The sequence below is a fragment of the Oryx dammah genome, unplaced genomic scaffold (genome assembly GCF_014754425.2).
Source record: "Oryx dammah isolate SB20612 unplaced genomic scaffold, SCBI_Odam_1.1 HiC_scaffold_15, whole genome shotgun sequence".
In the NCBI taxonomy this organism is placed as follows: domain Eukaryota; kingdom Metazoa; phylum Chordata; class Mammalia; order Artiodactyla; family Bovidae; genus Oryx; species Oryx dammah.
The window spans coordinates 27,646,011-27,663,335 of record NW_024070199.1 but is presented as its reverse complement, the minus strand read 5'-3'; the positions used below and the strand labels follow the sequence as shown (position 1 = coordinate 27,663,335).

The 17,325-nt window shown below is 45.2% G+C and overlaps 1 protein-coding gene across 5 annotated transcripts in view; it reads left to right on the top strand.

Annotated features, from left to right (window-relative positions):
• Window positions 1-16,137, top strand: part of FEZ1 (fasciculation and elongation protein zeta 1) — a 42,380-nt gene extending 26,243 nt beyond the window's left edge. For all 5 annotated transcript variants that reach the window (XM_040255810.1, XM_040255806.1, XM_040255811.1 and 2 more), the window contains exons 5-10: window positions 1,647-1,815; window positions 4,919-5,190; window positions 6,151-6,231; window positions 8,740-8,815; window positions 12,941-13,006; window positions 15,779-16,137. In XM_040255810.1, coding sequence (XP_040111744.1) covers window positions 1,647-1,815; window positions 4,919-5,190; window positions 6,151-6,231; window positions 8,740-8,815; window positions 12,941-13,006; window positions 15,779-15,795 — 681 coding nt within the window. In that variant the 3' untranslated portion in view covers window positions 15,796-16,137. The remainder of the gene's footprint in view (window positions 1-1,646; window positions 1,816-4,918; window positions 5,191-6,150; window positions 6,232-8,739; window positions 8,816-12,940; window positions 13,007-15,778) is intronic.
• The last annotated feature ends 1,188 nt before the right edge of the window (window positions 16,138-17,325 follow it).

Below are 17,325 nucleotides of genomic sequence, written 5' to 3'. Positions count from 1 at the left end.
GGCCCGTGTTTACTGCCTTCATTTCCTGCGAAGCCTTTTTATTGCAACTCATTGTACTTGGTGTCAAGACACTTAAACAAGGGTCCCAAATCCTTGTTCTCATGAGAATAGAAATGACAGATGAGGCTTTCAAGTGATGGATATTTTCTCATATTTCATAAAACATTGAAAATGTTGAACCTTCCCAAAAGAGTCTTAGAAATTCTCATTTGGTTAAAAAAAAAAAAAGATATAATGCTTCACATTTTACTGACTTACTTACATTTTGGTTTCAGTAATTTGTTACTTAGGGAGAATACTCCTGGGTCTCTGGATTCCTCATTCAACCTTTCAGTCAACAACTATTCATGGGCACTTGCTCTGAGCAGGCACCTTTCGCGCATTTTCGCAGAGCGATTCTGAAAAAGCTCTACCAGGAGCCTTTGGTGCCAGAAAGTGCTTTTCAGTAAAAGGAGCTCTTTCGTGTCTGTGGTAAAGGGTGGGATATAAACAGATAAGGATCCAGAGGTTAAAGGGAACTGGACTGAAAAGAAGAGGTGCTGGCATTTATTCCTGTGCATTTTGGGAGGAAATGCAACTCAGTGATCCAGGTTCAATGGTGATAACTTCCAGGGAAAGAGGGACTCAGCCATAAAATTCCAAAGAGGGGCCATGTCATTTGCTTGTATTCCAGGAATGGCTTACGTATCCCCTACATTTGTGAGTGGAGATGGGGAAGCTTTGGAATAAAATGGAAACTATTCCAAAGGAGGGAACTCTAAGCGCCTTTATCTTTGGTCCAGCCTAACATAAAGGAACCCACTTCAATGACCAGTGGCCTTGGAGCCGGAGCCCATCACAGCATCAGGAACAAACATACAGATGCTCTGTTCTGACCAGACTCATCAGTGGCTCTTTCCAAAGAAGTAGTCTTTGCTCATTCCCTTTTCTTCATGTGTGAACAATTAGTGTCCGAAGTCTTATGCATTGTTCAATAGTTCACCCTTTTCCCTTTTGGCAGTTGTCTAATTTTACTCTCATCTTCTAGAACCAGTCCCCTACAATAGTCTAGATTATAGCTGAGTTTCTTACCTATTTTCTGCTGCCCAGACCGTACTTATTCTATTATTATTTGTCTTGATTTGCACTTGTTGGCCACCTTTAGTTCTTGTCCTGGTGAATTCTGGAGGTAGAGCTCATTTCCTCTATGTGAAAAGCAGTACATGAGTTTGAGCTGTCCTAGGAACACGGCCATTTCCGGTCATAAGCATCATCACAATGAATGGACTGGATTTTGTGTTCCAGTTGGGTGGATGAAATATTCTCCCACTCAGGAAGAAAGTGCCCAGCAAATTGAAGTAAATGTTCCCTTCCAGGCGTCTCTGCTTTGTTTCCAGAAAGAGCAGTTTATTTCCAATAAAGCACTCATCTAAATGGTGTTCTTGGAAGAGGTTTGACGTTAAAGAGGGCTTTGCGTTAAAGGGAGAATGTTTGCAAGCCTTCGGTCAGATCTATTTTTATTATTATTCAATATTTATTAAGTAACAATATTGCTTTAGGAATTTTACAAAGACAGCTAATTAGGCACATCTTTCACTGATCATCCTTCACGATGAGATATTCCTGCAGCAGAGAAGAGTGAGTGCTCTCTTGTGTACCCTCTTCAGGTGATTGAAGAGATTGAAGAAATGATGCAGAATTCCCCCGACCCTGAAGAGGAAGAGGAGGTCCTGGAAGAGGAGGATGGGGGAGAAACCTCCTCCCAGGCGGACTCAGTCCTCCTGCAGGAGATGCAGGCCTTGACCCAGACCTTCAACAACAACTGGTCCTACGAAGGTGAGGGTCCTGGGGGTGGACTCGCGAAGGATGAACTCAGCTCTGCTGGGTAGGGCATGGGCTTCACATGGCACTAATAGCCTGGGATCTAGGGAGTTGACATCACTGTTCTTACTGTGTATCAGCAGAGACGTTCGCATCACAGAGGGTGGGGAGGAGGCAATCGAGCAAAATTAAAATGGTAAAATGAACCAAAGAACAAGTAGAGGAAATCTGAGCTCACTATTCCAAGTGATGCTTCCTTGAAGGGCTCCCCTGGCAGTCCAGTGGTTAAGACTCTGCCCTTCCAAGACAGGGGGAGCGGGTTCAATTCCTGGTTGGGGTACTAAGGTCCCACATGCTGCACAGAGCACCCCCCAAAAACCCCGCATGATGCTACCAAAAAGTCAATGAAAACAATCTACAGTGATGACAATAATAGCACATATATTTAGAGAGCTTTGGAGTGCCAAAGCCTGTTCTAAAACTTTGTACGCATAATCTCATTTCATGCCTGTAGCAACCCCATTAGGACTGAGCTAACTGAGTTTCTGGACGAGTAAGTGACTTGTTTGAGGCCATTGTCGGGGAAATATGATTTAAAAATAATATCTCCTCCCCACCCGAGAAACCTTTTCACAGTAAGGGAGAAAGGAAACAACTTTATTATCGAATAAGCATGAAGCCAGAATATGGTGCATGTCACAGTTCAGTCAGTTCAGTTCAGTCACTCAGTTGTGTCCAGCTCTTTGCGACATGAACTGCAGTCTGCCAGGCTTTCCTGTCCATCACCAACTCCTGGAGCTTGCTCAGACTCATGTCCACTGAGTTGGTGATGCCATTCAACCATCTCATCCTCTGTCATCCCTTTCTCCTCCTGCATTCAATCTTTCCCAGCATCAGGGTCTTTTCTAGTGAGTCAGTTCTTCGCATCAGGTGGCCAAAGTATTGGAGCTTCAGCTTCAGCATCAGTCCTTCCAATGAATATTCAGGACTAATTTCCTCTAAAATTGACTGGTTTGATCTCCTTATCACAATCATCCACTAAAGGGCTTGCAAAACCAGAAAGAAATCTCACCTTTACCTACAGGCAATTGGACACAATCCATTACATTGAGGAAGTTTTGCAATTTGGAGTCAGGTGACGAATGAGGCCCCTGTTTTGTTTCTTGGTGATGACTTTTCAAAGCAGTGGCTCCAAGATCCTTGAGGAAACATTCCTGAGTCCTGAGACTGGCAGGAGGTGTATTTAGCCATGAAAATGAATGACACGCATTTGAAAAGGACAGAGAAAGAGATTCTGGAAGAAAAGGGAAGGAAGGGAGAGAGGGAATCTCTTCCCTTATTTTCAGCAGGGAGAATTGAGCCTCTTTTTTTTTCCCCTATCATGTGGCACATGAAATCTTAGTTCCCCAACCAGGGATTGAATCACACCCCCAACACTGGAGGCATGGAGTTTTAACTGCTGAACCACCAACGAAGCCCCAGGCCTCTTATTTTTAATGCATATTTGCCCCTACGCCACCTTCGGGTCATAAGGGGGTGGAGCCAAAATTTGAAGGCAGGCAGGTTAGCTGCAGAGTCCACACTCTTAATCTGCATATCGTATTAACTCTCTGACACAGGTCTGTAGTAATTATGATCCTACAAACAAAGAGGCAGATGAAGCATGAAATTAAAAGATGTAACACCAGTGGCAAAAACGGGTATAAACTTATCAGTCTGTAGGGATAATGGTAACCATGCTGCCAGAAGGGCCACGTTCCCTGGGAGTGGATTTGCATGGGGGTAGCGGGACTTAACAAACAACAGAGAGGGAAGGCGGGATGGTCAGGGTATAAAAGTCCAAACTCTGATTAGAATAGTGGCGAAAACAGAGGCGTGACTTGAGGGACCGAGTGCTGTAAGTAAGGCTGGGGCTCCCGAGTGGAAGCAGGATGATGTTAGCAGAAAGAATCTGCTGGGAGCCCTGGATTTGGCCCCAGCACTGCATTCACAGCGGCTCCAATCAGGCCATTCTCCGCCACACAAAGGTCCCATACACAGAACCGCTCAGTGAAAGACTGGGGGAAACAGCTGAAACGCAGAGTGAAATGGCAAAAACAGAAGGAGGAGGACAACTCCAAAGAGTGAATTGAAGAAGGTTGAAGTAAGTCAGCAAATACCCTGGGCAGAGCAGGGAACACAAAGAGAGAGGAGAATGGATTCTGATGTAGAAGAAACAAAAGATGCCGTTAGAAAGGAGCGCATTTGAAAAGATGCTCCCGAATCTACTTTAAATGAAGAAGTCTGAGGGGATAAGAATTTAAAGTGATCTGTGTTGTGTTCTCCCAGGTTCCCTTTTCTTTTCTCTAACAGTAGCAGAAGACTCGGTGCCAGCAGGCCAGGCTTCATTTTTCCATGCGTGTTGCCTGTCTCTACACGTCTCACGTATTTCTGGACATGCACGCTGTGACACAGGACAGTTGGTGTAGAGAGGCCTCAGATGACTGCCTGTTTTGCTGTTGGCTCTCTTGATCAGATCTTGGGAATAGATACCACCTCTCTATTGCTCTTCGACACAGATGTCGAAATCTTCTTTCTGTCCCCCTCTCCCAATTCTTGACCCATTTCACATGAGAAATATTATATGTACTCAGTCGCTCAGTCGTGTCTGATTTTCTACGGCCCCATAGACAGTAGCTCGGCAGACTCCTCTATCCATGGAATTTTTCAGGCAAGAATACCAGAGTGGGTTGCCATTTCCTACTCCAGGGTATCTTCCTCACCCAAGTGTCACACCGGCCTCTCTTGTGTCTCCTGCATTGGCAGGTGGATTCTTTACCGCTGGCACCATCTAGGAAGCCTGAGGAATATTATAGAGACAGAGGAAACCTAGGGAGACCGATCAAGCTATCAAACACCACATGTCTGTCCACCTGCATTTTTGTGGACAGAGTCCACAGGTCTCCCCGGGGGTTGGTTTTTCTCTCCCCTTTGTTTTCCCGAGATGATGTTTTCTTTCACAGTCCATAACTGGTCCTGCCTTCTGGCATGCGCCTGAATCGTGCAGGTCCTTCTGGGCCCCGGGAGCCTCTCCCGTGGGCTGGAGGCAGTGACCCTGCTGGATGGTCTTTCCCTGCAGGCCTGAGGCACATGTCTGGGTCTGAGCTGATGGAGCTCCTGGACCAAGTAGAAGGAGCTATCCGAGACTTCTCGGAGGAGCTGGTGCAGCAGCTGGCCCGCCGGGACGAGCTGGAGTTCGAGAAGGAAGTGAAGAACTCCTTCATCACGGTGCTCATTGAGGTGCAGAACAAGCAGAAGGAGCAGCGAGAACTGATGAAGAAGAGGCGGAAAGAGAAAGGGCTGAGCCTGCAGAGCAGCCGGATAGACAAGGGAAGCCAGATGCCTCTCAAGGTAAGAGGACAACCCTGCACGAGGACCAGGGGTGTCCAGCTTCTGGGGTCCCCATTGTGGGTCCCGGGATAAGACCAGCTGTGGCCCTAGACCTGTCCTGAGCCATGACTGGGCAGGAACCCCTGGCAGACAGTGGGGCCACGAGAGGGAGAAGAGCCCACCCATCTCCTCTGCGCCCCCAGAGGAACCTGGTCTAATTGAAAGAGACAGGATGTAACTCTAGAAGAGAAATGAGTACAGTTATGTGCTTTAATAGGCAAGACTCTAGGAAGTGGGGTGAAGGTATTTAAGACTGAGTGGAGTTGTGCCCTGGACTCTGGGTTCAGAGTCCCTGTTACCAGCAGTTTATAGTTCTGACTCATATCTTTAGGAGGTCATTAGGGTGTTTCAGGATTGAAAATTATGACACCTTGTTATAGTGACCGGATTCTTCCAACCAGTGATTCCCAATCAGGGAGGCTCAGCAGAATCATCTAAGTAGATTTCTCAAAATACCTATTCCTGAGTTCTCTCCGAGAGCTACTGAATGGGGCTTCGGGCATGTGCATTTTGGAAAAAGCTTCCTAGATGAGGACAAGTGCTTCACATCCATCCTTCTCAATGACTGGGCATTTTGTTTTCTTCCCTGAGACATTTTCACCGTCATCTGTCCCAGTTTCCCTGTGCTGCTTTATTTTTCTATTTACAAAACAGAGGCTGAAATGAGGAAACCCAGGAGTGCCTGGGAGAGGTGGGGGGGTTGGGTCTTATCACCCGAGGGACTTACTCAGATAAGAGACTTTGAGATGCTGCCATTTCTTCTTGCAAAGCACAGGCTAAACTTTTGGCCTGTCTCGTAGCCCAGGTCTTTACTTTCTACTTATAAAACCCCGGGGCCCTGATCTGGGATGGTGTAGAAGCTGACAGCTCTGGGTAGCTTAGGGAAGACTTGCCCTTCTGAGTCTCGCTCCCCTCCCCCAGCGCTTCAGCATGGAAGGCATCTCCAACATCCTGCAGAGTGGCATCCGCCAGACTTTCGGCCCCTCGGGAAGTGACAAGCAGGTACGGCCTGTCTCTCTGCTCCCAGTTTCCTTCCCAGACTCTTGCTACTGGGTCTCCTCAACAGAGTGGGGGATGGGGATACACTAGAATTATCCCAGCATGGGGGAAAATTGGGGGGGTGTGGGAGGATATCCTAACAATTTCTTCCATTCGAAGGAGAAGCAGAATGTGTCTTTTTAAAGGCAAATGGTTTTTTGAACTTTCGTATTAGAGGCCATGGTGAAAACTCAACACTCCTTGTAGACCTGTGAGTTCAGTTGCTTTCAGAACAAAATGCGTTAAAGGAGAAGCCGCTTCATGAAAGATGCCATCCAAGAGCTTAATTAGCTTTACCACACTGGGCTTCCCTGGTGGCTCAGCGGTAAAGAGTCTTCCTGCAATGCAGGAGTCACAAGAAATCAAGAGATGCAGGTTTGATCCCTGTGTTGGGAAGATCCCCTGGAGAGAACATGGCAACCTACTCCAGTATTCTTGCTTGGGAAATCCCATGGACAAAGGAGCCTGGTGGACTAAAGTCTATAGGGTTGCACAGAGTCAGACACGACTGAAGCAACTTAGCAAGCACACTGGGCTCCTAGCGGAGCCAATCCCACCAAGACTGCCTCTTCAGCTGCCTTGCTGACTGTAACCCACACTGCGGGGTCTCCAGTTTGGCTTCACTTAATCAATTACTTCCCTGAGAAATGGTTTGCATTTCTGGCTATCTGGTGCCTGCCATGTGCTGAGCTCTGTTGCTAGGCCCCCAGGCAGTACATAGATGAGTGAGTCCTGGTCCTGCCCTCAGGAAGTGTGTAGTCTAACAGAGAAAGTCGGTGTGTCCAAAGACACCTTTGAGAGCGTGCACCAAAGCTGTATGTTTTAGGCCTATTTGTGACTGAATCCTAGGTATTAGAATTCTGGAGCTACAGACTGGGAAGAGATTTTCGTTGTTGTTCAGTCGCCCAGCCGTGTCTGACTCTTTGCGACCCCATGCACAGCAGCATACCGGTCTTCCCTGTCCTTCACTGTCTCCTGGAGCTCTCCCGGGAAGAGATTTTAGGAACATGTAACTTGGTCCCCTCAGTTCACAGAGGTAGAACGAAGGCCCAGAGAGATTAGGCAATTTTCCCCCAGGCCACACTGCTAGTGGCAAGGCCACGTCTAAAACACAAGCCTCGTGGTTTAGAGCTTTTCTCAATCGTGATGTCAGGCTCCCTCAGAACCTTCCAGGTCCTGCTGGCCAGTGTTTTTGGATAGCCCACTGGACACTAAGATGATTTTGTTGTAGGAGCACCTCATCGCCACCAGAGGGAGCAAACCCAACATCCCAGACCCTGGGCGGAGTTGAGGTTTTCTCACTGGTCACTTTGACAAAAGAGAAAGCATTCATTCTCTCGTTGCACTGCAGAGAAGGAAATATACGCCCATAGAATGTTCTCTGCTTTTAGCCTGAAGGACCAAAAGCTCACCAGTATTCCTAAATAATCAAAAAATTTCTAGTGTCAGAAGACTTTAGTGTTTGGAGTGGAGGGACCCTGTTCCTGGCTAATATGATCAAGTCTTACTTTTGGTGGGAGGGAGTTTTACTTTCTTTTTAATTTTTTTATATTACGAAAGTATGGTAACATATTTACAGGAGACCTGGAAAATACAGAACAAAGTTACATATAGTTCCACTATATATTATAATTATTTTTTAAGTAGAAAAATTAAGATTTTTACTTGGAGTTTCAATATAAAACTCTCAAAAATTAATAGAATAAATAGACAGAAAAGTAGAAGGATATAGTAGACCTGAAAAGCACTATGAACCAAAATATGGGGGTTATTTTCAAATATCTTTTGATATTGATTTCTAACAGAATTTCATGAAGATAGAATAGACTCTGTTGATTTCAATACCTTTAGACTATGGCATTTTTACACTCTGCTTTATATCCCTAGATATGTTCCAGTGTCTCCTGGTTCATTGTCTGTGGGAACTCAGAGAGAATTTATATCCTGCTGTTCTGGAGAAGGTGATGGCACCCCACTCCAGTACTCTCGCCTGGAAAATCCCATGGACGGAGGAGCCTGGGGGGCTGCAGTCCATGGGGTCGCTAAGAGTCGAGCACGACTGAGCGACTTCACTTTCACTTTTCACTTTCATGCATTGGAGAAGGAAATGGCAACCCCCTCCAGTGTTCTTGCCTGGAGAATCTCAGGAACAGGGAGCTTGGTGGGCTGCCATCTATGCGGTCACACAGAGTTGGACACGACTGAAGCGACTTAACAGTAGCAGTTTTGTGAGAACTGTATAAATCTTAATTATGATAAAGTCTTCCTTTAAAGGAGACATTTTCCAAAGATGGGGGGAAATCGTGAAACAATGGTGCGCACATTGTTATGTGTGTTGTTGAGAACATTAAATTTGATGGAATGTGTGTTTTTTGGAGAAAAACCCAGTTCCCATGCAAGCTGTCAACCCATATCTTAGACTCGGGAATGGGGCTTCTGTCTCATGTGTAGCATGCCCTGTTTGTCTCCTAGTACCTGAACACAGTCATCCCTTACGAGAAGAAGGCCTCGCCCCCATCAGTGGAAGACCTCCAGATGCTGACTAACAGTGAGTTCCTCCCATTCTCAGCCAGATCAACTGCTCATTTCTGTCCCTCTTGCCCTGTGAGTTATACCCTTGGTGTCTCGGGCCTGAGGTTTCCCCAGGGCAATTTCTTTTTTATTTTTGTTACTATTTTTATTATTTTTAATTGGAGGATAATTGCTTTAAAATGTGTTGGTTTCTACGGTGCAACAATGTGAATAACTCATAACTATATATACATATGTTTATATATATATATATCTCCTTCTTCCTGAGTTTCCTGCCCACCCCCACCTTTAACTTTTTGTTTTATATTGGAATACAGTTGATTAACAATATTGTGTTAATTTCAGATATACAACAGAGTGATTCAGTTATTCATATACATACATCTGTTCTTTTTCAGATTCTTTTCCCAGTTAAGTTGTTACAGAATATTGCGCAGAGTTCCCTGTGCTATACAATAGGACCTTGTTGGTTATCTATTTTAAATATAGCAGTGCAGTTTCAATGGGTCAAAATGTGCTCCACACCATTGCATCATGTCCCCTCCATGGGGCAGAATTAAAGAGCCCTTCAGTGATACTAGGAGCTGCTTTGTCTTTTCCTGGTTCCTGGAAGCGGAGAGACTTGCCAGAAAACACAAACTGATGGAAGAGGTTGAGCAGGGGAGCTTTCTGTGGTTCACCCACAGGTCTCAAGGCCATGTGCTCTCTGCCTTGCCTGCAGTTTGAGGTTGCCTTGTGTTCCCAAAGCAGGGAGCTCCTTCTAAGGGACTGACTGTATTTAATGAGAAGCAAGGTTTCTTGGGTGGGGTAAGGCTGATGGGAGAGAATAGATTCTGGTTTTCCTTCCAGGCCCTGACTCTATTGTCAAGTAATATTAGCAAGCATTCAGAGCGGTTGGGGAAAACAGCCTGTGATCGAGAGCCTTTTTAGGCAAAGTCTCTCAATACCCATCAGACACTACAGCCCCCAAAGGGCTGGGGGCACAGGGTGTTAACCATCAGTGTCAGCTTGATTTTTTTAGGAAGAGAAAAATCCTAGGCTGAGATGTGAGGAAGGGCTCGGTAAATCACAAGGCCATCCATCACCCTGGCAACCATGCTCTGAATTGAGTAGCACACTAACAGCATGCTCGCCCTTGCTGCGCTGCCTCAGAGGAAATGGGCCGCAGGGCTATTTGATGCCTAAGGGGAGGAAGGGGGTCTTCATCTATTTGGCTGAAGAAGATAGATACCTCCTGGGCCCATTGCTTAAGGTGTCTAAAGATTTCATTTTTATCATTTTGGAGAACGAAAGAAGTTTCTGATAAATGGAAATCTTGCCTCCATCAATAGACACCACGTCCTTGAGAACCTGGAAGTTTAAATTCAAAAAGTGCATCAGCTTCCTCTTAACTCATCTGAAGCTCTTTTATTTGCATAAATATGCACTAAGATTTTCTTTTAATGGGAGCAGATAGAAACGAGCTGACATTTATAGGTGTTTGTGTTTTCACAAGCAGCAAGCATTTGGAAAATAATTTGGACAAATTATGAAGGTTGATATATATAGAGCACTCTGTCATGCTGTTTTTTTAAAAATAAAGAGCTATAAGTTTATTACAGATACCCATTCAGGAATTTAGTGTGAAATCCTTTCATTTTAATCAAGAAATAGTGGTTTGTGTATACTTTTGAAGTTCATTTGAAAAATTAGGGCTAGAGTATATCCATGATTTAGAATACTTTGGAAACAGAAATGTGAATAAAGGAAAATAAACAGCTTCTTCCCACCTTCACTGTGGTTACTATATAGTGTTTTTCAGGCATAGTATTTTATGTCTTTCCCTTATAGTTGGGATTACACAGGCTATTAAATTTCATATCATGATTTTAGTCACATCAGTTAACATTTGGTTAACATTCTTTTTATGGCTCTCTCTTCTGTCGTATAGACATACCACATTCCAATATTTTATTCCTTTAAAAAAACTGCCAACTTCCCTGAATACCAACTTTCCTGTATGTTCTGAGAGCTCCCTTTTTTGGCACATCCGTGTATGGGTTTGTGAACAGTAATTCCTCTTTTCCCAACTCCTGAGTCAAGAACATAGGCCCAAGACCGGCTCTGGGGACTGGACAGTTCTTGTAAATTTTGGATTTTGGAGACCACCTTAGTCACATGTTGGCTGGGCTGAGTGCAATTATTGTATTTTTATTGCTATCTTCTTGGTAGGCAGCATTTATTTTAGTCTTCGCATGCCCAGCTGCAACGTATTTTCAGCCTGTTATGCTGAAATGAATCCATGTCTAAAAATGCAGAAGAAAGGAAACAAACCATTGCCTGAATGGCCTGAGGGCCAGTCTTTTTCTGGGTCTGGCCCTGGGCTCATGCCACTGTCAGCCTCTGTTCCTTACCCCCTCCTGAGTTCTGAAGTCAAGTGGGCTTCCCTGGCGGCTCAGATGGTAGAGAATCCGCCTTCAGTGCGGGAACCCTGGGTTCAATCCCTGGGCTGGAAAAGAGAGCGGCTATCCACCCCAGTATTCTGGCCTAGAAAATTCCATGGACAGAGGAGCCTGGCAGGCTACAGTCCATGGGGTCGCAAAGAGTCAGACACGACTGAGCGACTTTCCCTTTCCATGACCCTGATTTGCAGCTTGTTAAGGTAATCAATGGAGAACAGGACCTGGGAATGGACTGGGGAGTCTCTCCATTGTCAAGGTGCCTCCTGACCTCAGTCATCAGGGCCAGTTGATCTTCAGTGTTTTCTTCACTTGCAAAAAGCAGTACACAGACACACTGCTATATTTAAAATAGATAACAAGGACCGACTGTACAGCCCAAGGGACTCTGCTCAGTGTTTTGTGGCAGCCTGGATGGGAGGAGAGTTTGGGGGAGAATGGATACATGTATAGATATGGCTGAGTCCCTTCCCTGTCCATCTGAAACTATCACATTACATTGATAACTGGCTATACTCCAATATAAAATTAAAAAGTTAAAAAAATGAAATTAAGTGCAAAGATTATTGTATCCAGTGGAAAAAAAGAATAATACATGTTCATGGAAAAAATCTGGACCTTATAGCTATATGATGCCAAAGAGGTAACTGCTTTTGAGTTTCATGCACATTCTTCCAGATTTTTTTCTATGAATATTAACATTTATTATTTACTCTTTTAAAATTAATATATTAAGTTCCACAACCCCCTTTCTTCATTGATAAGTATGTCTTATATACATACACATCTGTCTTTTTTTATGAAGCTGTTTGAGATGGCATAGATAGCATATACCAGAGTTTGCTTAAGGCATCTATTGATGATGAAATCTCTTGTTGGATACTCCCATCCCTTCCCTCGTTTTTTGATAGTATAAACAAGGTCCAGATATTAATATTTTTTGAAGAATTTTTTAACAGAGCTGACTTCTGCATCATGAATAATGAATATGAGAAGGTACTTCTTAGTTTAATAACAGAAACATCTGTTCTATGAAAACCCTTAAGTTTTAATCACTTTCCTATTGTTTGCTTCATATGTACTTTATATCCCTTTTCAACAAAAAGTCTGTAAGCTCCTTGAAGGTCATCAGTACCTTTGCATTTCCACAAATTCTAGCACTGTACTGGGCATAAAGGAGAAGATATTTGTTGAATTAAATTCATTTGCTCTTAATAAACTGGAGATGAGAACTTTTCTAATAATATCTGTATGAGTAGGACATCTTTAAAGACAGATTTATCAGAGTTTCAGCAGTGTGACAGCTGTTATTCTTAACATTTGGATTGCATCTGAAAGTTGATTCCTTTTTTAAATTGCTTTATTTATTTTTATGATCATTAAAGACACATAATTCACAGGTGATGGGGAAATTACAGATGAGCACATGCATACAAAAAGGAAAGACTAAAAGAAAAAGAGAGAAAAGAGGAAAGAGGACGTCAGCTCATCAGTAGGGCCACCCTGATCCTTTTGATGGCTTCTCCTTCACCAGCAGGTGAATGCTGGCTCTTGACAGAGGCTTCTAGACTTTGCTCAACACTCAGCAAGTGTCTGATTTCCTTGACTCCTCTCTCACTATTCTTGGGTTGGTGGACTGTCTGGCCCAGCAGTGAGCTATGTGCCCTGATTCGTCTTGACTCTTCTCTCTCCCCTCCCTCCAGTTCTCTTTGCCATGAAGGAGGATAATGAGAAGGTTCCCACTTTGCTGACGGACTATATTTTGAAAGGTAAGAGCAGCCCAGGTTTCTGGGAGCAGAAGTGACCTCCGGGGCTCCCCTCCCCCAGGACTCTTTGTCGGCTGGAGGCACAGAGTCCACACTGTGGGCCTCCCAGAGTCTCCACACTGGGCCAGACCAGGCAGGGCCGGGGAGCTCTGTGGACAACTATGAGCGGGCCCTTGCCTTTGGATGTTGCTAGGAGGCCTGAGGAGGACATTCCATCACCCCCGAGTCACCAGAGCGACTCCACACAAAGAGCAGCCAAACCAGTACAAAAGGCTTATTGTTAAAGTTCTGTGGAGCTTGGGCTGTTTAGTTGGCAAAAACAAAGCCTCAGGATACCTTTAACAATCTCGACTACTTGAAAGGCAGCAAACTAGGGACATGATTAGCTACATCCTTTTATAGCTATTTTTTGTTTCATCTTTCATTATGGATCATAATTTTTTGTTTCATCTTTCATTTAACATATGTAAAAGTAGAGCAAATGGTGTAGTGCAGCAGGACCCAGCGTTTTTGGCACCAGGGACCAGTTTTGTGGAAGACAGTTTTTCCAGGGGGAGGGGAAGGGGATGGCTTGGGGATGATTCCGGTGCGTACATTTATTGCACACATTATCTCTATTATTATTACATGAGCTCCACCTCAGATCATCAGGCATTAGATCCTGGAGGTTGGAGACACCTGGATAGTGAACCGTTACGTGCTTAGCATTTGGCTTTAAAAATTATTAACTCCTGGCTGATCTAGATTCATTTATAACCACACCCAGCTTCTCTTCTCCATATTGTTTTGAAGCAGATACCAACCATTATATCTTTTTTCATCCATAAGTATTTCAGTATGCATTTCTGAAACATAATCACAATTTCATGATCACAGCTAGAAAAATAAAATGTTTTAAAGTATCTTAGAGGGACTTCCCTGGTGGTTCAGTGGTTAAGACTCCACACTTCCACTGCAGGGGGCAAGAGTTCAATCTCTGGTTGGGAAACTAAGATCCCTCATGCTGTGTGCATTGGCCCCTCATCTCCCCCGTCCCAAAGTATCTTTGACTCTTCAACCAGTGTTCAGATTTCCCTGTAAAATTTTTTCAGTGTATTTCTTTGAATTAGGACCCAAAGAAGTTCCATACATTACAATTTCATAATGTTTCTCTTCAATCTCTTCATTTTATTTATTTGACTGCACTGTGTTATAGTTGCAGAATGTGGAATCTTTAGTTCCTGCATGTGGTATCTAGATCCCTGACCAGGGATGGAACCTGGGCCCCCTGCGTTGGGAGTGCAGAGCCTTAGCCACTGGACCATCAAGGATGTCTTTTAAATCTCTGTTTATATATATATATACAGTTTCCCCTTTCCTTCATCTCTCACATTCTTTGAATTTTATTTCATAAAGAAACCAAGTGATTTGATCCATAGAATTTCCTTATTCCGGCTTTTACTTGTTAGTTTCGTCCTCATGGTTTCATTTAATATGTTCTTCCACCTTTTGCATTTCCTGTTGTCCAGTGGAGCCTGAGGGATGAACACATTCAGAGCATCCACACCAGACCAGACCGGGCAGGGCCAGAGGACTCAGTACACTAGCATCCACAGTTTTTTGGAAAGCATTGGTTTATCAGTGGTTGGGAACTTCCATTAAAAGACACCTACCATCTGGTTGTCTTTCTTTGGGGGGATGTTAATATCTATATTAGTGTGCTCAGGCTGGTAAAACAGAATACCACTGGGTGGCTTAAACATCAGAAATTAATTTTCTCACAGTTCTGGAGAGTAGAAGTCCATGATTAAGGGGCCAGTAAATTGGGTTTCTAGTGAGGGTTCTCTTCTCAGCTTGCAAGCAGCTGCCTTGCTATGTCCTCACATGGCCTTTCTTCTGTTGATGAGAGAGTGCCAGAGCCTCTGTGCTTCTTACAAGGACACTAATCCCAGCAGATCAGCACCCCACCCACATGACCTCATTTTAACCCTTCTTTCTCAGAGGCTCCATCTCCAAGTATAGCTGAGGATTAGGGCTTCACCATGAATTCTTGAGTTGGGGACACAAACATCGACTCTGTAACACTTTCCACTGATAGTCATTCATGGTCCAGATTCTTTTTCTCGTTAGATTTTGCTCCACAGGCGCAAGACAACCTTGGGTGCAGTTTCTGAAGGCTTGTGGACCTCAGTTTAGAACCTCTGAGCTGTACTGTTCTGTAAGGATCAGAAAGATGAATCTTAAATTTCTGCAGGATGGATTTAGGCTCAATATTAGGAAGAACTTCTGGCTCTTAAAGGTTTTAAAAGAGCATCCCGTTTCTCAGAGGTTTGTGGAAATGGGTTCTGTAAGTCTGGGAGCCCAAGGGCTAGACTTTACCCCTCATGATCAGCTGAAATGTCAGTGAATGTATAAAACTAGTTAACATTTATAAGCTCTTTCTGTTTGCCTCTGAGCAACGCTATGGGCTGGGCAGAGGCACAGGCTACTGTATACAGGAAGAAAAACAGACACAGGTTATTTCCGGAAGGTTGTGGTTAATAACAACCAGACCCAGGATCTGAACCAAGGTGGTTGGACAGCAGAGAAGACCCACTTCATCACTACACTGAACCATCACCCATCAGTGGGTCATTCTCCTTCTGGAAGGAAGACACGTGATTGCCGTCCTTCCCTGGTTCTCAGGGGGCGGGTGGCTCTCTGCTCAGGACACTGGCAAGAGGACAGGGCCACTCTGGGCCGGGAGGCCCGACCCCACACTTGCTCTGACGCGCCCTCTCTCTCCTTTCCTTTCAGTGCTCTGCCCAACCTAACCTTGCCCTTGGGGGCAGCCTTGCTGCGGAGGTCACGGAGCAAGAGTCCTCCCACCGCAGGGACTGCATGACACCACGTAGCCTCCGCCGTGTATTTAAACGTGTATAGCTTAACCTGGATTAAACATGAGCAAATGCGCGGGGTCCTTTGCTGTTGGCTTCCAGTCCTAGTAACCGTTGGATGCATGACTGTCGGGCAGGGCTGGTGATGTTGCCTCTTCTCCGCCCGTGTCGGAGGGAGGCAGATGCTGTCACCGCTCATGATGTAGTCTGGCTCCAGCCCTCAAAAACAGCTTCCACTCTAAGACTAATTTTGAAATAAACCTTCATTTAATTAGTATGCTTCATGTGCTTTGGCGTGTGGTATCCCTCGGCGCTCTGGTACAAACCTTCAGAGAAAGGACACGTCGCTGCCTCCACGCGAGGCTCCTGGCCACGGCAGCAATGGGGTGTTAGGGGTGGGGTGGTACCTGTGGTGACCTTTGGTGGGTCGTGGTGGCACTGCCATTGTCCAGACAGGGAGGAGGCCGTCCACAGACTCCTAAGATCTTGTTGCTTGACAGTTCCAGATGGGGCCACACAAGGTGTTGTAGGAAGTACTGGCTGGGGAGGAGACTGGGAAGTTAGCAGATGGAAAGTGAGGCTTAGGGGAAAGCAGGGCAACTCTAGCGCCTCCTGTTGGGACGGCCGGGTGGACCCCTGAGGTCTGAGGGCTGGACGCCGTGAGCTCCGCTGGGCTCTCTCGGTGTGGGGGCTGCGGCTGCTTTCCTGACCACCCCTTCCGACCCCTGGTAGCCTCTGGCTGTCTGTGTCCTCCCCACCTCCCCGCAGCTCTCGCCTCCCACGTGCTGTCCTGGCATCGGTGACAGGCAGCTGCGACCAGCCAGCAGGTAGAAAGCTGTCCTTGTGTCTGGGAGGGGCTCCACTTCGGCACAACCTGAACTCTCTCGGCTTCCATCTTCTGGCTTGAATGGCATTCATTCTGCGGACTCCCCCAGTCCCATCTTTAAAGAAAAATCTTTTTTTTTTTTTTATTGTGGTGAAAGTCGTTTCGTATAAAACCTGCTATTTCAACCGTATTGAACTTACAGTTCAATGGCACTAAGTACATTCACCTTGCTGTGCGACTCTCGCCACCATCATCCAGCTCCCCAGTGTTTTCACCTTCCTAAACTGAAATTGTCCCCATTAAACACGAACTCCTCATCCCCTTCCTCCTTCCCAACCCCTGCCCCCTGGCTTCTACCAGTGTACTTTCTGACTCCATGAATTTGACTATTCAAGATACCTCGTATAAGTGGAATCAAACTGTGTTTGCACCTAATATATATTGGAATGCATTTTTAAGGTTATCTTAATATATGTGCTACAAACAGGACTTTTACCCCACACGCTATACAATAGGTCCTTACCAGCCACCCACTTTATACATAGCAGTGTATATATGTCAATCCCAACCTCCCAGTCCATCCCAACCCTTCCCCCCGTTGGTGTCCATACATTTGTTCCCTACGTCTGTGTCTCTGTTTC